This window comes from Eulemur rufifrons, chromosome 8 (genome assembly GCF_041146395.1).
Source record: "Eulemur rufifrons isolate Redbay chromosome 8, OSU_ERuf_1, whole genome shotgun sequence".
Classification (NCBI taxonomy): domain Eukaryota; kingdom Metazoa; phylum Chordata; class Mammalia; order Primates; family Lemuridae; genus Eulemur; species Eulemur rufifrons.
Genome location: NC_090990.1, coordinates 108,710,172 through 108,730,400, shown reverse-complemented (window position 1 = coordinate 108,730,400; position 20,229 = coordinate 108,710,172). Strand labels below are relative to the sequence as shown.

General features: G+C 36.6%; 1 protein-coding gene across 2 annotated transcripts in view; it reads left to right on the top strand.

The window, feature by feature from the left end:
- MAN1A2 (mannosidase alpha class 1A member 2) overlaps positions 1-20,229 on the top strand; it is a 171,864-nt gene that overhangs the window by 19,382 nt on the left and 132,253 nt on the right. For both annotated transcript variants that reach the window (XM_069480793.1, XM_069480792.1), the window contains exon 2: positions 18,710-18,965. In XM_069480793.1, the coding sequence (XP_069336894.1) occupies positions 18,710-18,965 (256 nt within the window). The remainder of the gene's footprint in view (positions 1-18,709; positions 18,966-20,229) is intronic.

Genomic DNA, 20,229 nt, shown 5'->3' with positions numbered 1-20,229 from the left:
AACTCTTAGAAGAAAACATGAGGGAAAAGCTTCATGACACTGGATTTGTAATTTATTGGATATGACAACAAAACAGACAACAAAAGAAAAAATAGATAAGTTTAATTTCATTAAAATTAGAAACCTTTATGTATCAAGGGACACTATCAATAGAATGAAAAGGCAACCATAGAATGGGAGAAAATATTTGCAAATTTTATATTTAATAAAGTGTTGATATGCAGAATATATAAAGAACTTGTATAGCTCAAAAGCAAAAAGACAAACAACTTGGTTAAAAAGTGGGCTAAGAACTTGCAAGATACTTCTCCAAAGATGTACGAATGGCCAATAAGCACATGAAAAGATGCACAACATCACTAGTCATTAGGGAAATGTAAATCAAAACCATAATAAGATACCACTTTATGCCCATTAGAATGGCTGTTATCAAAAAACCAAAATAACAAGTGTTGATGAGGATGTAGGGAAATTGGAACTCTTGTGTATTGCTTGTGCAAGTGTAAAATGGTGGTAAATTTTGTTATGTATTTTATCACAATAATGATAAAAATCCAGCTTCAATCCAAATCCATATTCTTAATTTCTTATTAGTCTTCCTTTAAAAAGACTTTTACAGAATGAAAGTACTTCTCAATACTTGGGTGCTGGCTGTTATCAGCAGTCTTTGTGTAGCCAATAGTTGTGATTCTAATCAAAGTAGTTGGTTTTAAGTGTGAGTGCTAGATTGTTAGGATTTGAATCAGGTGGTGCTGGCAGTGTGTGGTATCTGTGGGGACAGACCCTACAGCTGCCTTATCACTGTCTTACATGACTGATGCAAATCATTCCACATCACTAGGTCTAGTAACTCAAATGGAGTGAATTTAAAACAACATAAAAGGTAGTTTTAAATGTAAAAGTATGGGTTTAGAAATGTGCCATTAGTTTTTGGGCTGCACGGCTTGAAGCTCAGGGTAGGGGGCTGTCTTAGTTTGCTTGGTTGGCCTTAACAAAATACCACGGACTGGATGGTTTAAAGAACAGATATAATTTCTTACAGTTCTGGAAGCTGAGAGGTCTGAGATCAAGATGTGGCCAGTTCGTTTCCTGGTGAGGGCTTTCTTCCAGGCATGAAGACTGCCATCTTCTTACTGTGTCCCCACATGGCCTTTCCTCAGTGCATGCATGTAGAGAGAGAAAGAGAGAAAAATCAGCTCTTCTCATAAGGCCCCACCCTCATGACCTAATCTGATCCTAATTACCTCCCAAATTCCTCATCTCCAAATACCATCACTTGGGGGTTAGGGATCCAACATGAATTTTGGGGGAACACAAACATTCAGTCCATAAAAGGGACAGTCTGAGAGTTAATGTCTTAGGAACAATAAGATAAATCTAAGCAGACCTCAGAAACAAGCTGTCAGTTGGAGAGACTAGACAGAGAAGGAGGATATGAGCCAATAAGACAATTTAGAAAAACATAAAGAGAGGGTAGGTTCAAAGCCAGAGAATGGGATGGCAGAGCTTTGAGAAATTATCTGTAACAAGGATAGATGGCTACAAGAATTTTATTACTGAGTTCTTACTGCCTTATGTCTATGTAGGCAGTGAGGACTTGATAAAAATGCTTATAGTGCTAATAGCAGCTCTGGTCCTAAAGACTGAATGAGCAATATTTTGCTCCACAGTAACATAGTAAATAACTTAATAAAACCTTTTTAAAAATTACATTTAAAATACATTCTTTTCATATCTTGACAGATGACCTATAATGACTTTTTATTTTGAACTGATGATGATTTCTTGTAATCAGTAACCTGGTATATCAGTGTTCTCTCTGGCTTGTCTCCTTTATTTATGTATTTATTATTAATTAATTAATTTAGAGACGGGATCTCTAGGTCTTGCCTAGGCTGGTCTTGAACTCCTGGGCTCAAGTGATCCTCCTGTCTCAGCCTCCTAAGTAGCTGGGATTACAGTCGTGAGCCACTGTGCTTCCTCTCATTTTAATGGTAACTTTTGATGAAAATATATGAATTTTTGGGAGAGGATCTTTACAGTGATAATCCACTATGACTTTTATCCTTTATACTTCAAGATGTCAATAAATAGGACTACTTATAATAGCAAATCACTCTGTAAGATAAAAAATACACCAGAAGTCTCATAAGATATTGAAGTCAAAAGAAAGAGGAAGGAGTTACTGTGTGCATGATAGTTTCTTCTTTTTCATCTGGGTTTTATATCTTTTTTAGTTTGATTCATTATAGGAGTGCCAGGTTTTATTTTATTTAGAATCTGTATGCTGGGGTAGTGATTTTTAGTATTTTCTTCATTATGTGTTTTTAAACTACAACAAAACAATTTAGAGGTCTTATAATGTTTGTTTCATAATGAGTTTTTATAAATATGGTTCAACTATTCCTGCCTCTGCATTATCATTGATTAGATTTTAATCTCAGGCTATAGGGACGCCTGAGGAAAGAGAAGTGCGTTGACAAAAACATTGTGTTTCTTCTTGAAAATATTTGGTAAAAATTTGCTTGATTATAAACAAGACACATCAGAGAAACAACAATTAAAATGATCAGGAAGGAAACAGAAAAGTTACACAGTGCTGTATATATAATAAGGGGGATGAAATGGTTTTGTCAACATAGGTAACAAACCTATATTAATAGAGTCTGACATATGAGAGTTAAGTGGCTCTCCATGTGATCATTCATTCATTTATTCATTAAATAGTTGAGTACTGTGTGTCAAACACTGGGGATATACAGAGTAAGATATTGTCCTGAACTCAAGAGCTGAAAGGCTCACAGAAAAATGATAAATATGAAAATAAGATTTATATATAATAAAGGGCTATGGGAAAATCTGGAGAATGTTGGATAGTGATAACATGTGAGTGGAGTTTTGAAGAATAACCCTGAACTCATCTGGGAAGGAGAGAAATAAAGGAGATTCCAGGGGAGAGGTTACCATGTACGTAGTCTGAAAGGTATAAAATTGCAGAATATGTTTAGGGGATGGTCAGAAGCTGGAGCCTAGAGTATTTTTTGGGATGGGAGGAAATGAGGGCTGGTAAGGGAGGCTGGGTCCTTAGTTTAAATAGGGATTGCTTGACATACTAGGAATCAGGACTCCACTGTTTAGAGAAAAAGAGGATAATATTTGTTTTTCCATTTTCACAGAAAAAGTGTACACAGCTTGATCAGAGAGTCATAAAAGCAGTAAAGAACAAGTATTACCAATCTTAATATATTTCTAACTTAAAGAGGTAGAGAGGAGAACTGATATTGATCATTTCAGTAAACATTAATTGCTAGTTGCTAGAGGCTTAAAGATGATGAAGAATGTGGCCTTGCCCCAGAGTGTAACTGTCTCATTAAATGCAAAATAGACACTCTTCAGAAGTCAAGGCATTTGACATTGTATTCTATTAGTATATAGTAGACATTAAATTTTACAGCTGAGGAGAGTAGGGCATAGAATTTAACTTGTTCCAGATCATATAGGTTTCAAGTTTCTCTGACCATACAGACCAATAAGTAGAGTTGGCTGATATTTATAAATTAGTCTGTAGAATATAGCCTAAGTATATATAAGATTTTCATTAGACTTTTGAAATATGCAAAATATCTGAAGGATCTCTGTTGTTATCATCCAGGGAGTCTTAGCCCTCTGTGGATCCCAGATTGGAACAATTCTTTTTCAGTTGCTTTTTGTTTTTGAGGTCAGAATACACTCTTGGAGAAGACAGTTTCCATTGTGAATTGCACATAGTATTATATCCTTTGGATATTTAGTTGTCTTGATACCATTTGTGCAGAACAAGACTACTTTTTCCATTGACTTCCTTTGTGTCTTTATTAAAAATCAGGTGACCACATATGTATGAGTCTGTTTTTGTACTCTTGTTCTGTTTTGTTATTTAATTGTGCATTTTTATGCCAGTACCACACTGTCCTCATTGTTGTAATGTTATATGTCTTGAAATCAGGTAGTCTTTCTCTAATTTTGTTTCTTTTTTTCAAAGTTGTTTGAATAGTCTAGGTTTTTCACATTTCCATATAAATTTAAAGTCAACTTTTAAATTTTTCTATAAAAGCCTACTGAGAATTTTGTTGGGATTGCATTGAATCTATAGATCAATCTGGGGAGACTTGACATCTTAGCAATATTGAGTGTTCTGAGTCATGAACATGGTATATCTTCTCACTTATTTAGATTATTTATAATTTCTTTTAGCTACGTTTTGTAGTTCTCACTGTACAGGTCTTGCATGTCTTTTTTCAAATTTATTCCTAAAGTAATTCATTTTTTTGTTATTATAAATGTCATTTTAAAAAAATTTGCTTTTTGTTCTATGTATATGGTTGGTGAATATTGACCTTGTATCCAGCAATCTTTCAAACCTGATGTTTTGTGGCTTTTTCTTTTGTAGATTCCACAGGATTTTCACATGGTTGTGTTGTCTGTAAATAAATACAGATTTCTTTCTTTCTCATCTGCTTGCCTTTTTTTTTTTTTCCCTCTGCCCTGTTACATTGGCTAGAACCTCCAACACATTGTTGAATAGAAGTGGTGAGAGTGGGCATCCTTCCCTTGTTCTTGATCTTAGTATGTTATCAGCTATTGAATCAAACACTAATCTGGTATTGCTGTAAAGATGTGATTAAAATCCATAATCAGTTGACTTTAATTAAGGGAGATTATCCTAGATAATCTGGGTGGATTTAATTCAATCAGGTGAAAGGCCTTAAGGGCAGAATTGAGGCTTTCCCCAGCAATAAGAAATTCTGCTGCCTATGGGGCACAACTTCAGCTCATGCCCAAGAGTTCCAGCCCGCCCTTCCTACTAGCGTTCCCTATTAAGTCTTTCACCATTAAGTATGATATCAGCTGTAGGTTTTTGATAGATGCCTTTTATCAGATTAGGAAGTTCCCTTGCATTCCTAGTTTGCTGAGAGTTTTTTTATCAGGAATGGATATTGGATTTTGTCAAATGCTTTTTCAGCATCTATTGAGATGATCATAGGGTCATTCTTTTTAAGTCTATTAATACAGTAAGTTACACCGTTTGATTTTTGGATGTTAAACATCACTTGGTTATTATATAATTTTCTTTTTTTAATCCTAGAAGTTTTCTATGTTCATGAGGGATATTAGTCTCTAATTTTATTTATTATTGTATTTGTCTGGTTTTAGTATCAGGGTAATGTTGGGCCTCGTGACATGAGTTTGGAGGTGTTTTTCCCTCAGTGTCCTGAAGAGTTACGATAGAACTGGTATTAATTTTTACTTAAATTCTGGGTAGAATTCACCAGTGAAATCATCTGAACCTGAATTTACTTTGTGGAAAGGTTTTTTACATATTCCACTTCTTTAAAATATACGAGCTATAGACTATTAAATCTACTTCTTGGTTCACTTGGGTAGTTTTTTTTAAAATAAGAAATGTATTTAATAAATTATTGAATTTTTGATAAAAATTTGTTAATAATGGTTCCTTGCTGTCATTTTAATATTTGTAGGATTATAGTTATGCCACTTCCCCCATTCCTGATACCGGTAATTTGTGGCTTCCCTTTTTTCCCTCCTATTATCAGTATTACCAGAAATTTATTAATTTTATTGATCTCAAAGAACTAGCTTTTGGTTTCATTGGTTTTTCTCTATTCTTCTGTTTTGTATCTTATTTCTTTTTGCTTTTTATTATTTCCTTTTTTCTGCTAACTTTGGTTTTAATTTTCTTTTCTTTCTTTTTTTTTTTTTTACTTATTTTGTAAGTTGGAACTTAAGGTTCTCGATATAGGATCTCCCTCACCCAGTATAGATTCTTTTCTTCATATAGGCATTTAGTGCTATGAATTTCTGTGTAAGGATTAATTTAGTTTCATGTGCAAATTTTGATATTTCCATTTTCAGTTCAAGGCACTTACTAGTTTCTCTTTTTAAAAGCAGCTTCATTAAGATGTAATTCACCTACCATCCAGTTCACCTATTTAAAGTGTAGAATTCAGTGGTTTTCAGTGTATTCACAGTTATATTGCAACCATCACCTAATTTTACTTTTTGATTTCTTCTGTGACCCTGATTATTGAGAAGTGTGTTAATTTAGTTTCCAAATATTTGGAGATTATATAGATACCTCCATGTTATTGATTTCACTTTAATCCCATTATAGCAAAGAACATACTGTGTATGGTTTGAATCCTTTTAAATTTATTGAGACTTGTTTTATTGCCCAGAAAATGGTCTGTATTGGTGCAAGTTCCATTTGCATTTGAAAAGATTGTGTATTTTGCCGTTGTTGGGCAGAGTGTTTTATAAATGTCAGTTAGTTCAAGTTGGTCGATAGGATTGTTCAAGTTTTTTATGTCCTTACTAGTTTTCCTGGTACTTTTTTAAAAATCAATTATTGAGTGAAGGGTTAAATTGTGAATTTATCTACTGCTTTCATTTCTATCAGCTTTTGCTTCACATATTTTGAAATTCTGTTACTAGGTGTGTAATGTTTAGTATTGTTGTATTCTCTTGCTATAGTCTCTTGATGTATTGACCTCATTATTATAAAATGATCCTCTTTATCCCTGCTGTGAAAGCTACTGTCTGATATTCATATAGCTGCTCCCACTTAAAAAAAATCTTTATTGAGGTATAGTTTACATACCGTAAAATTTACCCATGTTAGTGTATAGTTAATTAGGTGGGAGCTTCACCTGCCTCCTTAAGGTGATGATTCCCAAATATCTTCAGCCTTGGACATCTGAACCAATGTGCTTTGTTGACTTGTTAAACTTAGCATGTCTAAAGTCATACTAATGCATCTTTCTCACTCTTGCCCTTTATCCCAAATCACCTTTTTCCCTTTATTTATTTTCTGTCCAATTAATGGGGATAGTCAGTATAGTGAAAAAAACCTATCATTGTTAGATTTTCCCCTTTCCTGTTTAATCGCTTACCTAAACTTATTGGTTCTACCTTTCTATGGTCTCTTATGTTTGGTCCCTCTTCTCTATATGTGTGTTAGATGCATTATATTAGGCCCTTGTCATTTTTTTGTCTAGGGGCTGCTGTAAACTCTTAACTCCTTTTCCTACTTCCAGCCTTCCCTTCCTACTCTTCCCTGCTCCCACGTCAATCCTGAGGAGATTTTTCTTTCCTATTTAAGTACAATTATGCCATGGAGTCGAAGTGCTTTAGTGCTTGCTTTTGTCCTCAGGATGCAGTGTAAGCTTTGTTTATGATTGAGTTTTTGTCTTCTCAGGCTTCCTTGTTATGCTCAGTCAGTCTATCCTACTTTAGTGTACTCTCTCCCACCCTGCACAAGGGTATGGTCCTTTAGTGGCCATACCAGATTACTTTCTAACTATTAATTGTATGCTGTGTCACTACTTCTTTGTCTTTGTACACTGTGCTTTCTATGCCTAGAATGCCCTAATCTTAATTTGCCTGGAAAACTCCTATTCTTTTAATTTCTATTTGAAGATCATGTATTTCTTCTGCTATTTCCCTGTGTAAATCTGCTTTCAAGTCATACTTGTATGGTTAGCAACTGGATATTTTTTTCTAAGTATATCTTACCTTTGCTGTAACAGTCCCTGATATTTACTTCCTTTGTTGTGATTCACCCATTTTGTACTGACTTTATTTACATATTCATTAGATTGTGAACTCTGGGCAAACAGTGTATTTATTCCCTGAGCCTAGTTCAGTGCCCCTCACATTTGGTAAATGTTGGTTTATTTTCATTGAGTTAAGCTGAAAAATGACTGATAACCATTGATTTAACCTGAGATTACCATTAGCTCAAACTGAAATCCTATTACAACCCAAGTTAGAGTAATCTATAACAGTTCTCTATGGGGACAAAATCTTTTAATAGTCAAATAAATGACCTATACCTAACTAAACTTTAAGATAGAGACAGTGAGTTTGTATTGATGGTCCATGGGCTGCATTGTTAAAATGGGAGGAGTGCTAAAGCTTCTGGTATTTTTTAGGAATCACATGACCAAAGTTATTGGATTTGGCATAAAATTTTGAGGTTCAATGTATTTCTCAGAACGTGGCTTTTTAGCCACTTTTGTGTGGCTGAGCAGTTACTTGTGTTGAGAAAGAGTTGGGCTTCTCTTAACATATTGTCTCAAGAATGGGATTCACTATTACGGAATGGGGAGCTCAAAAGTGATACAATTTGTCCTGTTTGATTTTTAACTACAGTCAGTACACTGGAAAGTACATGATTTGGCTTAAAATGATAATATTCATAAAGTTCTTTGTCATTTGTGTAACAGTGTTATTTTGTACGAATATAGTACATTCATTTGCTATTGAGAATCATCTTTGTGAACAACTTCCTTGTAGCAGTTGGTACTATCTTGCCTCTTAGTTACCTCCAGGTTTAAGGAGTTCTTCCCTCATGACCTTGAAGTTGTGGCATTTTTGGGGAGTGGGGGGAGGTCTTAAGTTTCTTTGAGCACTTTCCACTAAGCTGTGTGGAATGCTATTGTTTCAGTATTTTCTGTACCAGTTGCTAACTATCCTGTAATTTCCTAAAATCATTCTCAGCCTATATTGTACAGAAGTAACTATTTACATAATTGTTTAAACTGTGTGTGTGTGTGTGTGTGTGTGTGTGTATGTGTATGTGTGTGCGTGCTTTCTTGGATTCTCTGAAATTTCTTTGGAATATTATCAAAATATAGGATTTTTGAGAGGGTTGTTTAATATCCAACTGTGTTATAAAAAGAACTTGATAATATAGGCTGTTGTCATTTATCCTAAGATAGCTTTGCATTTTGTTGATTCATTCATCATATTTTTTAGTCAGTAAATGGGGCAATGGTGAGTTACTCTTAGAATTTAGAGATTAGTTAGAGTCAATTTAGTAAAATTCGCTTATAATGGTTGAGAATAGTTATCTGCTGAAGTCTTTAAGGGCTGTCATATTTCTTGGTTCTAAATCAGAACGTGGCCTGGAAATCTTAGCAAAGAAGTAATTGATGTGCATGAAAGCTGATGTAAACAGTAGCATTACCATAGAAGAAGAAGAAGGAATGTGTCTACAGAAGGTTGATTGCATGGAGTCTAGAAAAACAAGACCCAAGAGATAGGAAGGGAAGGAAATTAAATTTACTGAGTACCTGCTGTCTGCTAGGTAGTTTCCTTCCCTTTCTTGCTACTCCCCTATTTATAATAATTTGTAGATTTCTTTTGCGTTTTCTAAGTAGAAATCATAGTGCTTGTGAAAAAAGACAGTTTTTTAAAACTTCCTTTTCCTTATATTTTATTATTTTCATTTTCTTATTTTGCTGACTAGGACTTTTAGTTCCATTTCGTAGAAGTTGTGACAGTGAGAGTCTTTGTTTCCCTCATTTTGAAGGGAATCACTTCTATAATACCACTATTAAGAATGAATGGTATTTGCTGTAATTTTTGGAAAATATCTTTTATTAGGTTGAAGAAGTTCTCCTTCTCCTTTGATTTGAAGTTTTAATATTAGGAATGAATTTTATCACTTTCTTTTTCTGTTTCTACTGACTGAGAGTAAGAGCAGAAGTGACCCAAAGAATGAATACAACATTTTTTGGTTGCATTGAAGTTGGTAAAGCCAATGATCAGAGGCCTATTGGAAAGACAGATTTGAGGAAGAGGGAGTTTCAAAGGAAAAATAAACTTAGCTGTCAGTTTTTAACTGTGGTGGACAAAAGAGTGATGGATGTGAAATGTAGGAAGTGGAAACAGCAAGTGTAGTACTCTTTGAAAAAGTAAAATAGTAAAAGGAAGGAAGAGGGACAACAGTGAAGGTGGAGGTGGAGACAGTTTTGAAGGGAGTTTTTATTTATTTGTTTTTAAAGGATTGGTGAGACTTCATGTTTGTAGGTGAAGGGTAAAGCACCAGTAGAGAAGCAGAGAGTGAATATAAAGGGAAATATTTATGTACACCCATATTTTTGCCATGTAAGAATTTCAGTGTAATTTTGTATATCTCTATGTAATTCAGGGTCATGTAGAGTGCTTCCAAACATAATTTATTTAAATATTCTAAATAGAGAAGGAAATCTATTACTGTTGTTTATTTCTGTCAACCAACAGGAGCCTCAGTGGCTTAAGCAAGATAGAAGTTAATTTCTGATCACACATATAAATTCTGCAGGGCAGTTTCAATAAGAGTGGCTGAGTAGAGTTTTCATTTATTAGAAGCATGTGCCCAGCTAAAACTTGAGGGCTTTGGACTAAGGAAAAAGAAAGAAAGGATACTGGGAGACAGTTATCAGTACCTGCACAATAAGTAAGAGATAAACTATTAAATAAAATTAATCTCTTATGTGAAAGACAGTATTTGCATAGTGTTTAAGAAGTCAAAATGCATTTGTTTGTAGCTAGGCTCTCTGCTTACTAGCCTATGATCCTGAACAAATTACTTAATTTTTCTTGTTGTGCCTTAGTGTTTTCATAATAAGGCGGAGTAGTGTGGTGTTTAACAGAGAGTACCTCATACATTGGTATGAGAATTAAATAAGATAATCTACATAATTGACTAAGCCATTGCCTGGTACATGTAAGCCACAATTAGTAGTTTTGTTGTCATTTGCCTTTGCTTTTCAAGGACCAGGGATGTGTCGAAGGACAAAATATAAAAAATAAAAAAATAAAACAAGGCAACAAAAACAACAAACAAAACCTTATGTTACTTATGGGATATCCAAAAATGAGTTAAATATTAAAGATACAGTTGTAAAGAGTAATTTGAAATATCATGAGAATTTGTAGATTTAAGACTAGATTTTATTGGAAGCCTTGGAAGGTACCCAGTGTCAGCCACATTTTAAAGTTTGAGTGTGCACAGTCTTCTGCAAGACCACTCCAACTTCTGATACCACCTGCAAATTCAGAGGGCTTCCAACACTACCCTTAGGTTTGATCATTTGCTGGGGAGTCACAAAACTCACTGAAAGCTATTAAACTCTTGAAAGGATTACCAAAGATACAGATTAAATTCAGTAAGGGAAGAATTGCATAGGGTGAAGTCCAGGAAAATTCCAGATGTGGAGTTTTTGGTGTCCTCTCCCCATGGAATCAAAACATGTTCTTCCAGCATCAAAGTGTGACAGTACACATGGAGTATTGCCAACATGGTAAACTCATCCAAGCTTCAGGGTCCAGAGTTTTTAAGGGGGCTTCAGTATGTAGGCATGATCGATCACTTACTTGATTGCCTGTGTGGCTGAACTCAGTCTCCAAATGGACTGATAATTGTGTGACTCAGAGCCCTCATCCTAAGTCATTGTTGGTGTTTCTGACATGGCCAGCTTCCCTAAGACTATTTGATGTGGCCAGCCCTACCTGAAGATTTGGTGCGGTCAGCACCCACCATAAACAAGGACACTTCTCTTCAGTATGACAGATCACCTTCCAAAAGCTGAGGACAATGCTAGACTTCTTGTTGGGCAAGGCCAAGTTCTGTACTACACAGGAAGATATAAACCACTGGCAAAAAGCAAAAGATATTTACAGGTGGGAGTCAAACATGGTTATCTGTTGATGATACCAAAGTTAAAAAAAATCTTAAAAATATGTAAGTAAAAGAAAGACCATTCAAGTGACAATAAAGCCCAAAAGAGGTGACCCAGCTGGTTTAATTTAAAAATCTATAAATTTTATGGCCAAAGCAAAATTTGAGAAGACCTTTGAACGGAGATGAAAATAAAAATAAAATTCTGAGTAATACAGGGAAGAAAACTAGCTAGAAAATTCATAGTGCTACTAAATGATTATTGTGAAAAGATACTCTCAAGGAAGAAAGGAAATAAAGAAAATTTTTTGCTTTGGCAGTTGTGAGAATTGCTGCATTCCCTTGTATTTTGGAACAGAGAGGTTAGAAGAATGGAAATAATGATGTATGTTTGTATGGATTATTATAATTTGCTAAGTACTTTTACTTACATTGGATAAACCAGTGAATCCGAAGTAAGTAAAAATCCTTAGTAATGAGTATTACAATACTTGTAAACTGGTATAGTCAAGGTAGTATTATCTGTTTTCTTATCTCTGTTGATGAAGGTACTGATTTTGGAGGTTTTCTTAGTGATTGTTGCCAGGTTGCAGGGTGAGTCAGGGACACAGCTGAAACTAAAATCTTTGTCTCCCAACTTTTGGGTTAAGTACGCTTTTTCCTCTTGCCAACTACAAAACTATTCCTCTTGGAACCCAGCTAACAGGAGATCTGATTGAATTTCTAGGATTCTGGAATTTCTCGTAAGGACTAGACTAGTTCTTTCTTTGAACTCTACTTGATGTTGGTTATTCTAAAATGGTAAGTGTACACACTGAACTCTTAAAAACAGTGCCTTTTGGGGGACAAATGCAAATTTATAGATTATTTTGATTTAAAAATGTCTTTAGAAAAGGCGCTTCACAATATCATAACAGTATAGGTTTTCATGAACAAAGTTTGACTGCCATAACAGTAACTGAAGTGGGATAAGGTGACTGGGGCTTTCTTCTAGAGTGCTAAAATTTATAAGATTCAATTTTTTATTTTTAAAAAAAAATTATAAAAATTGCAAAATATGTAAATTGTTTACATGTACATACTGCTATCAAATATACTTTCTTCCCTGTGGAAGAATAATTGATCCTAGCATTTAGTTAATAAGAATAGTAAATAAAAATAGAAAACTATCACATGGCAGTGTTATTAATAACACTTAGGGTGTCACCATAACACCATGTCCTGAATTTTAATAGGGGATTTTAATATTTAATATGCATGTATGGTTCTTTTTTTTTTTTTTTTTTTGAGACAAGAGTGTCGCTTTCTTGCCCTGGCTAGAGTGAGTGCCATGGCGTCAGCCTAGCTCACAGCAACCTCAAACTCCTGGGCTTAAGCAATCCTCCTGCCTCAGCCTCCCAGTAGCTGGGACTACAGGCATGTGCCACCATGCCCGGCTAATTTTTTCTATTTATTTTAGTTGGCCAGATAATTTCTTTCTATTTTTAGTAGAGATGGGGTCTCGCTCTTGCTCAGGCTGGTCTCGAACTCCTGACCTTGAGCGATCCACCCGCCTCGGCCTCCCAGAGTGCTAGGATTACAGGCGTGAGCCACCGCGCCTGGCCGCATGTATGGTTCTTAAACTGAAGTCAGAATTACTGTTTATAGCTCTTTTGACTGTGACCTCAAGATGGTCCATAGACAGTCTATATCATAATTACTTCAGATGGGATCTTGGAATCTGTGTCTGTATTTAAGTAATTTTGAGCACTTATTATATGCCAGGTGTTGTGGTAGGCATTGAGGGATATATTGGAACAGAAATCACATAGAATCTCTGAACTTAGGGAGCTTACGGTCTTATCAGGAGAGAGAGAATTAATCAGAGAATCACATGTGATAAGTACTAAGGTGTATGGTGCCGTGAGACTGTATATTAGGGAGATTTATCTCATCTAGGAGATACTTGAAGAAGTTATGACTGATCAATGACTTGAAGGTAAAGAAAGAGTTATCAAAGCGTTTTAAGTAAAGGAAACGTCATGCATAAGGGGCTACTGGTGGGAAAAAGCATGGCATATAAAAGAACTGAAAGAAGTTGTGTAGCTGTAGCACAGAGAGCTAGAGGAAGTATGTGTGAGATGAAGTTGGAGAGATAGGTAGAAGGCACACCATATGGGATTTCTTAATAGGCCTTAATAAAATTCCTTAGGATAAGGGAAGCCATGAAGTATTTCAGTGAGAGAGTGGCATAGTCTGTATAATTTTAGAAAGCTTATTGGATCTATAGTGTAGGTGGAGGACAGCTTGCTGGGAGGCCAGAGTGAGTATGTGAAGACTACTGGAAGGCTACTATACTAGTCCAGGTAAGGCGTGATGGTAACCTGGTTCACAGTTGGTAGTGTTGGAGACAGAGCAAAGCAGATAGCTTTGAAGAAGTGTTTATTTAGGGGATAAGATGAGAGTAATTGCTATTGAATTTGATTTAGAGGGTGAGAAAGAAGTAAGATTAGGTTTTTGATTTGAGAACCCTGGTAAATGATAATAAAGTTGCCATTTACTGGGATGAAGACTGGCAGAAAAGTGGGTTTTAGGGACTAGAAGTAACTGTTCTATTTTGGATTTGTTAAGTGGAGCCCTCAGGTAAACGCACTTAGATACACCATTTTGGAGCTTGGCTGAAAGGTTAAAATTTGCTTTTTTCTAAGTGAATAATTCTCCTTTTATTTTTGCATGCTACATTTGAGTTCTTGTTCACACAAAAATAATAGTTGTAATCAAAAGAGACTGTGGTTCAGGAGTTTTACTCCCCATACTTTTGTGCTGTTGTTCAGGTCTTGCAGGAGGATTTTAAAAAGGACTGCTCAGCCTTTGCTCTAAGGGAGGCCATGAAGGCAGTGTGGTCAGGACACAGCCCTCACGAGGCCACAGAGAAGCAGCTGAACTGGAGTGGAGTGGAGTAGTTGTGGGGCTCCCTGGGAGTTGGAAGTTGTTTAGCTTGTTTTTAGGAACTCTGAGCAGTTTTCAAGCCATCCAGAAACAAACACAAAGAGGGCCCTGAACAGATAGTCTCTCCTCATGTACACTTTTCCAAGACTAAGGCAGTAGTCCCCAGTCTTTCTGGCACCAGGGTCTGGTTTCATGGAAGACAATTTTTCCATGGATTGGGGGCAGCGATGGTTTTGGGATCATTCAGTGCATTACATTTATTGTGCAGTTAGACGTCTTTGCTAATGACAATCCACATTTGCAGCCGCTCCCTAGTGGTAGCACCACTACCTCAGATCACCAGACAGTAGATTCTCATAAGGAGTGTGCAACCTAGATCCCTTACATGTGCAGTTTACAGTAGGATTCATTCCCCTAGAGAATCTAATGCCTCTGCTGATTTGACAGGAGGCAGAGCTTATGCGATAATGGGAGGGATGGGGAGCGACTGTAAATACAAATGAAGCTTCCCTCGCTTGCCTGCTAGGCCTGCTGTGCTGCCCAGTTCCTAACAGGCCACAGACCAATATGAGACCTCAGGACTAAGGCTTATGCTCAATACAGGGATGTGGGCTGAAGGCTGCTGTTTGGGGTGACTTCCCAGGCTCTGAGTTTGGGTATCACATGAAGAGTTCAGGAGTTAGGGTCTTTAGGTTTACCTTAGAAATTAAAGGCGCACTGGGTATGAGTACTGTTCTAGCTACATGGACAAAGGCCAGTGCTGGCAGGAGGGTAGAGAGAGGGCACAGCTCTCTGCCAATTAAGAGAGGTAGGCCCCATCTTAAGAGGACTTGGTGCCCTCTGAATCCTTGTAGGTTTGTCCAGAAGCTACTTCTGTCACTCAGTTTAGGGAAGCCAAGAAGTTACAAGAGGTCCCTGAGTATAGGTACTGGCCCCTGAGGACACTGATGTTAGCCTGAATCATTACGTGGCTGAGCGTGTATGTATATGGTGGTGGGGGATGGTGGTGATGAGGAGGGTAGGTGGTAAGGGAAGGAAGGAAGCTTGAGTTAAGGACTTCTCTGGACTTTCAACCCGTGTGCCATCTCATCTAGTCCTCAGCACAATCTTGTGATGTTAACGGGGGCTCTGTTTTTACAGATGAGAAAAAGGGGCTCAGAGAGGTGACATTCATCTAATGTCACATAGCAAAAAAAATGGCAGTGTTCTACCATGGGCTTGACTGATGGCACAGAGGCATTTCCTCATTGTGTTCCTTGGCATGTAAAAGGGGTATGCAGAAAAGGGGAGGGGACTAATTACTTATGACTAAGTAATTTGGGCAAGTGTTGTGTTAGGCATCTCTGTTACAGAGCTTTTCAAGGCTTTTATTAATAAAATGCTCATGTGCTTTGTGAAGCTCTTAGAGGGGATATGGGATGTGTTGTGGCTGTATCCCTCTCCCCCTTCAGGGTGGGCTGTAGAAAGTGGTATGTAATGTCTGCTTGTGGAGGTTCACTGGTGACCCGGGCTGCTTTCTAGAGTGATGCCCATGAGCCGTTGCAAACATGCTGGAGGCTTCCACATGCCATTCAGCAGTAACAGATTAACATGGTGCTTGGAGCTCGAAATCGAAAGCTTGGTTTCTGTGGAGACCCCCCCATTCCCCTCCCCCCACAACTTGTCATCAGGACAGAAACTGCCTTTGAAAGAAACTAGTCCTCCTTGTATGATATTGCTTTTCCTTGGGACTCGGTCCCAGGCTCCCTGCTTTCCTCGGTTGGTGTGCATGCTGACCCAGTGAGTAGGTGAGTTGAGAAAATTCTTAGCTGGAAGTGACGGAACACCCAACTGATAGTTATTCCACAGAATCTGAAATCTGGGGACAGGCAGTTCAGGACCCTGGCAGTAGTAACTCAATGATAGCAGGCATTTTCCTTCTTTCTCTTCTGTCTGAACCATGTTGGCCATTTTTCCTCAGGCTTATGGCTTCTTGGTTGCAAGATGAGTTTCATAGCTTTAGGTGTCACAATTATATTTGAAAACAGAAATAGGTGGTTTGATAGGTTTAGACTTCTCAACCACCTCTGTCCAATTTTTAATCCATAAAGGAAAATATTTCCTGGTAGTCCCCTTTTTTCTCTTTGGTTGAAATGGAGCTATGTGGCCACCCCTAGCTGCAAGGGCAGCTGGGAAAGACTTGATTGGCATAGATGGATTATGATCTGTTCTCTGAGACTAGGCACAGTGTTCTCTATTGGTAAGAGGTGGGGCAGGGGGCGTGGCAAGGGGTGTTACAGGGGAGCGGGTCAGGGATTGGAAGGCTCTTAGGTTGTTTCTGCCTCGGTTATCTTATGTAAGACTTCATTCAGCACCTGTCTGCTAATGATGCCCTTATCTGCCTGAGTCTCCTGAACAGATCAGCCACATGTCAGTTCCTCTTGGGTTTACTCAGGAGCCAACCTTGGCTCTTCCCTGCCCTATTCCTCCCACATCCAGTCTGTCTGCAGGTCCCATGGATTCTTCCTCCTTAGTGGATGATCTTGTGTGTTCCTGACTCTCTAACCTTGCTGTCCCTCCTTCTCCCCCTTTTCTCTCTCCTGTTTTCTTTATCAGCACCCCTCACTGCTAGCAATCCAATTTTCTTTTTCTCTGAACATTTATCATTTTATTTTAATATTGTATTTTAAATGGATATTTTTCTCTTTTGGTGTACAGATTTATGATTTAACACAGGTTAATGAGTTACACGTTTGTGTAACTACCCCTGTAATTCTTCACGTAACAATTCTATCATCCAGATAATACCTATGCATCATAATTCTATCATTCAAAAAAATTCCTGTGTATTATTCCTTTATGCTTAACCCCTTCCCCTATCCACAACTCCTGGCTACCATTGATCTAATCACCATCCCTATAGTTTTGTCTTTTTGAGAATGTCATGTAAATGGAATCGTATAGGTTGCAACCTTTTGAAACTGGCTTCTTTCACTCACATAATAATGCCTTTGGGATTTGTTTAAGTTGTGTGTATCAATAATTCACTTCTTTTTATTGCTGAGTAGTATTCCATAGTGTGGATATGCCACAGATTAACTGTTTACTTGTCGAAAGACATCTGGATTGTTTCCACTTTTTGCCTACTTTAAGTAAAACTGCTATAACATTTGTGTATAGGCTTCCTCCCCATTTTTTTTATTGTGGTAAAATACAATTAATACAAAATTTGTCAACTTAATCCTTTTAAAGTATACAGTTCAGTGGTATTAAATACATTTATATTGTGCTGCTACCTCTGTCATCCATCTCTAGAACTCTTTTCATCTTGCAAACTTGAAACTCTGCCCATTAAACAGTACTTCTCATTATCCCTACCCCAAGCCCCTGGCTACCACCATTTTACTTTCTGTCTCTAGGGTTTTGCCTTCTTTAAGTACCTTGTGTAAGTGGAATCATACAGTATTTATCTTTTTGTGACTGGCTTATGTATAAGTTTTTGTGTGAACATAAGTCTTCATTTCCCTGAGATAAATGCCCAGGAGTGCAATTGCTGGGTTCCATGATAGTTGCATGTTTAGTTTTTTTTAAGAAAACACCCACTTGTCCAGAGTGGAAAAGTTTACATTAGTTTATATTCTCATCAGCAATGTTGTAAGTCCAGCCATCTGCAGATTTTGAATTAAATTTCTGGAAAGGTGACTCTCTGGTCACTGTTGAGTTGTTTATCCTTAGAGTAGTCACCATTGGCTGATTTAGGAAATAAGGGTTGATAGTAAGCTATGCGATTTTCAAAATTTAAAGTTTTAAAAGCAAACACTGTACTATGTAAATGAAAAAGTTCACATCCTCTTATCTTTCCCTCTTAGCTTTTTCATTGGCCCTATGTTTATAATCTCCCCCTTTCTGATGCTTAATTCTATTTTTTATTTTCTCTCTTCCATTTAGTTTTTACTGATCTCTATTTTTTGCATGTGTCTATGATAATTTACTCATTGCTGTTTTCTCTGTTCTTACTTAGCCCTGAAATTATAACTTTGTTTCCTCTTTCTCTACTTTGTAAAGTGTTTGCCCTTTAGCATCCTAGGTTCATTTTCTTTCTCATACAAAGTTATATTTATTCTATTCTTTGGGCAGACCTGAGTCTTCCTCACTGATAATTCTTGCCTTTTAATGGCAAAAGAAGAAAACAACTATCAGGGCTTGATAGAGGAACCTTTAAGTTTCATGTTTAAAGGTTGAAGTTCTTAAGAAGGTCCGCTCTTAACCAGTCTCTTTTTTCTCCTTTTCTCACAGGGAAGAAGAAGAACGTCTGAGAAATAAAATTCGAGCTGATCATGAGAAGGCCCTGGAAGAAGCAAAAGAAAAATTAAGAAAGTCAAGGGAGGAAATTCGAGCAGAAATTCAGACAGAGAAAAATAAGGTAGTCCAAGAAATGAAGACCAAAGAGAAGAAGCCACTGCCACCAGTCCCTATTCCAAACCTTGTAGGAATAAATGGTGGAGACCCAGAAGACGATGACATAAGAGAGAAAAGGGAAAAAATTAAAGAGGTAATAAGTTGAGATTTATGATATGGAGTGATTTTATGATATGATTTGGAGATACATGCACACATACACACACACACTCTCTCTCACTGTCTGTGTTGTCCTACTGTGATCTTGTTTGTTCTTGGGTCATAGTTGTAGTTCACTTTCCAAGTTGGCAGTAAAGACTAGAATTAAGTCTTTTTCTTAATATTGATTATAATATAACTGGATACTTAAAACATTTAATATAATATTGTTTGGATGGTTATATCACTCACCTTGTGTTCAGAGATCTTTTGAAATTCAGCATTTTATTAATAATAGATGCATGTATAATTTCTCATTGAATAAGCAGTTTCTTAAGTGTTCAGTTATGAGGGACTTTGCTAGATACTATGAAAATCTCATAAACATGCTTCTAAAGAGTTAGTATTATATCTGCAATCTTTTAGGGAACATGTAATTATACCTACCCCTCAACCATACTGTAGATTAAGAGCATGTTCCTCCCGAAGAGTCTCTGTGGATTGAAGAACAGGGAAGAATTGATCTCAAAGTTTTTAGTTTATGTAGCCTGAGAAGCATTTCAGTTTGTTATTCTGTAATTACTTAGAGATAAAAATACCAGAGGGGGGAAAATCTAGTGAATATTTGAGTTAAACTTTGTTAATTAGAACTCATGATAATGTTGGGTGGAGTCTGCAATTAAAACTGCTTTCGAAGACAGATTTTTTCAGAGTGTAATAGCATCAATAATATTTCAAAAGGCTTATTTATTATAAAATAAGATTTAGTTCAAGTAGTCAAATATCTATTTATATATATTCTAGTAATGTATATAGAAGGTTTAGCAGATATTTTAAGCTTGGCCCTATAGATTATTATAAAACCTTGACCTTGTTGGAGTCAATAGAACTATAATCAGATTTTATTTCACTTATAGAGTCTATGTTTTATATAAGGACTACTTAAGGCACTCTCTTTGGACAGTGTTGGGGAGACATTGATATATTTTTTTTTTTCAGATGCCCAACTTGCTTTATTCAGATGTCATAATTTATTGAAATACTTTCTCGTATACATAATGATTCAGATGGATAACTATGTGTATTTACAGGACCCTAAGACAATCCTCAGGCTCAGTAATTTGCTAGAAGTACTCACAGAACTCATTATATAGAAATACATTTGCTGTTACTTTATCAGACTTGTATCTTCTTACTTTACTGAAGTCATTATTAATTCTAGTAGCTTTTTTGTAGATTCCTTGGGATTTTCCTTAAAC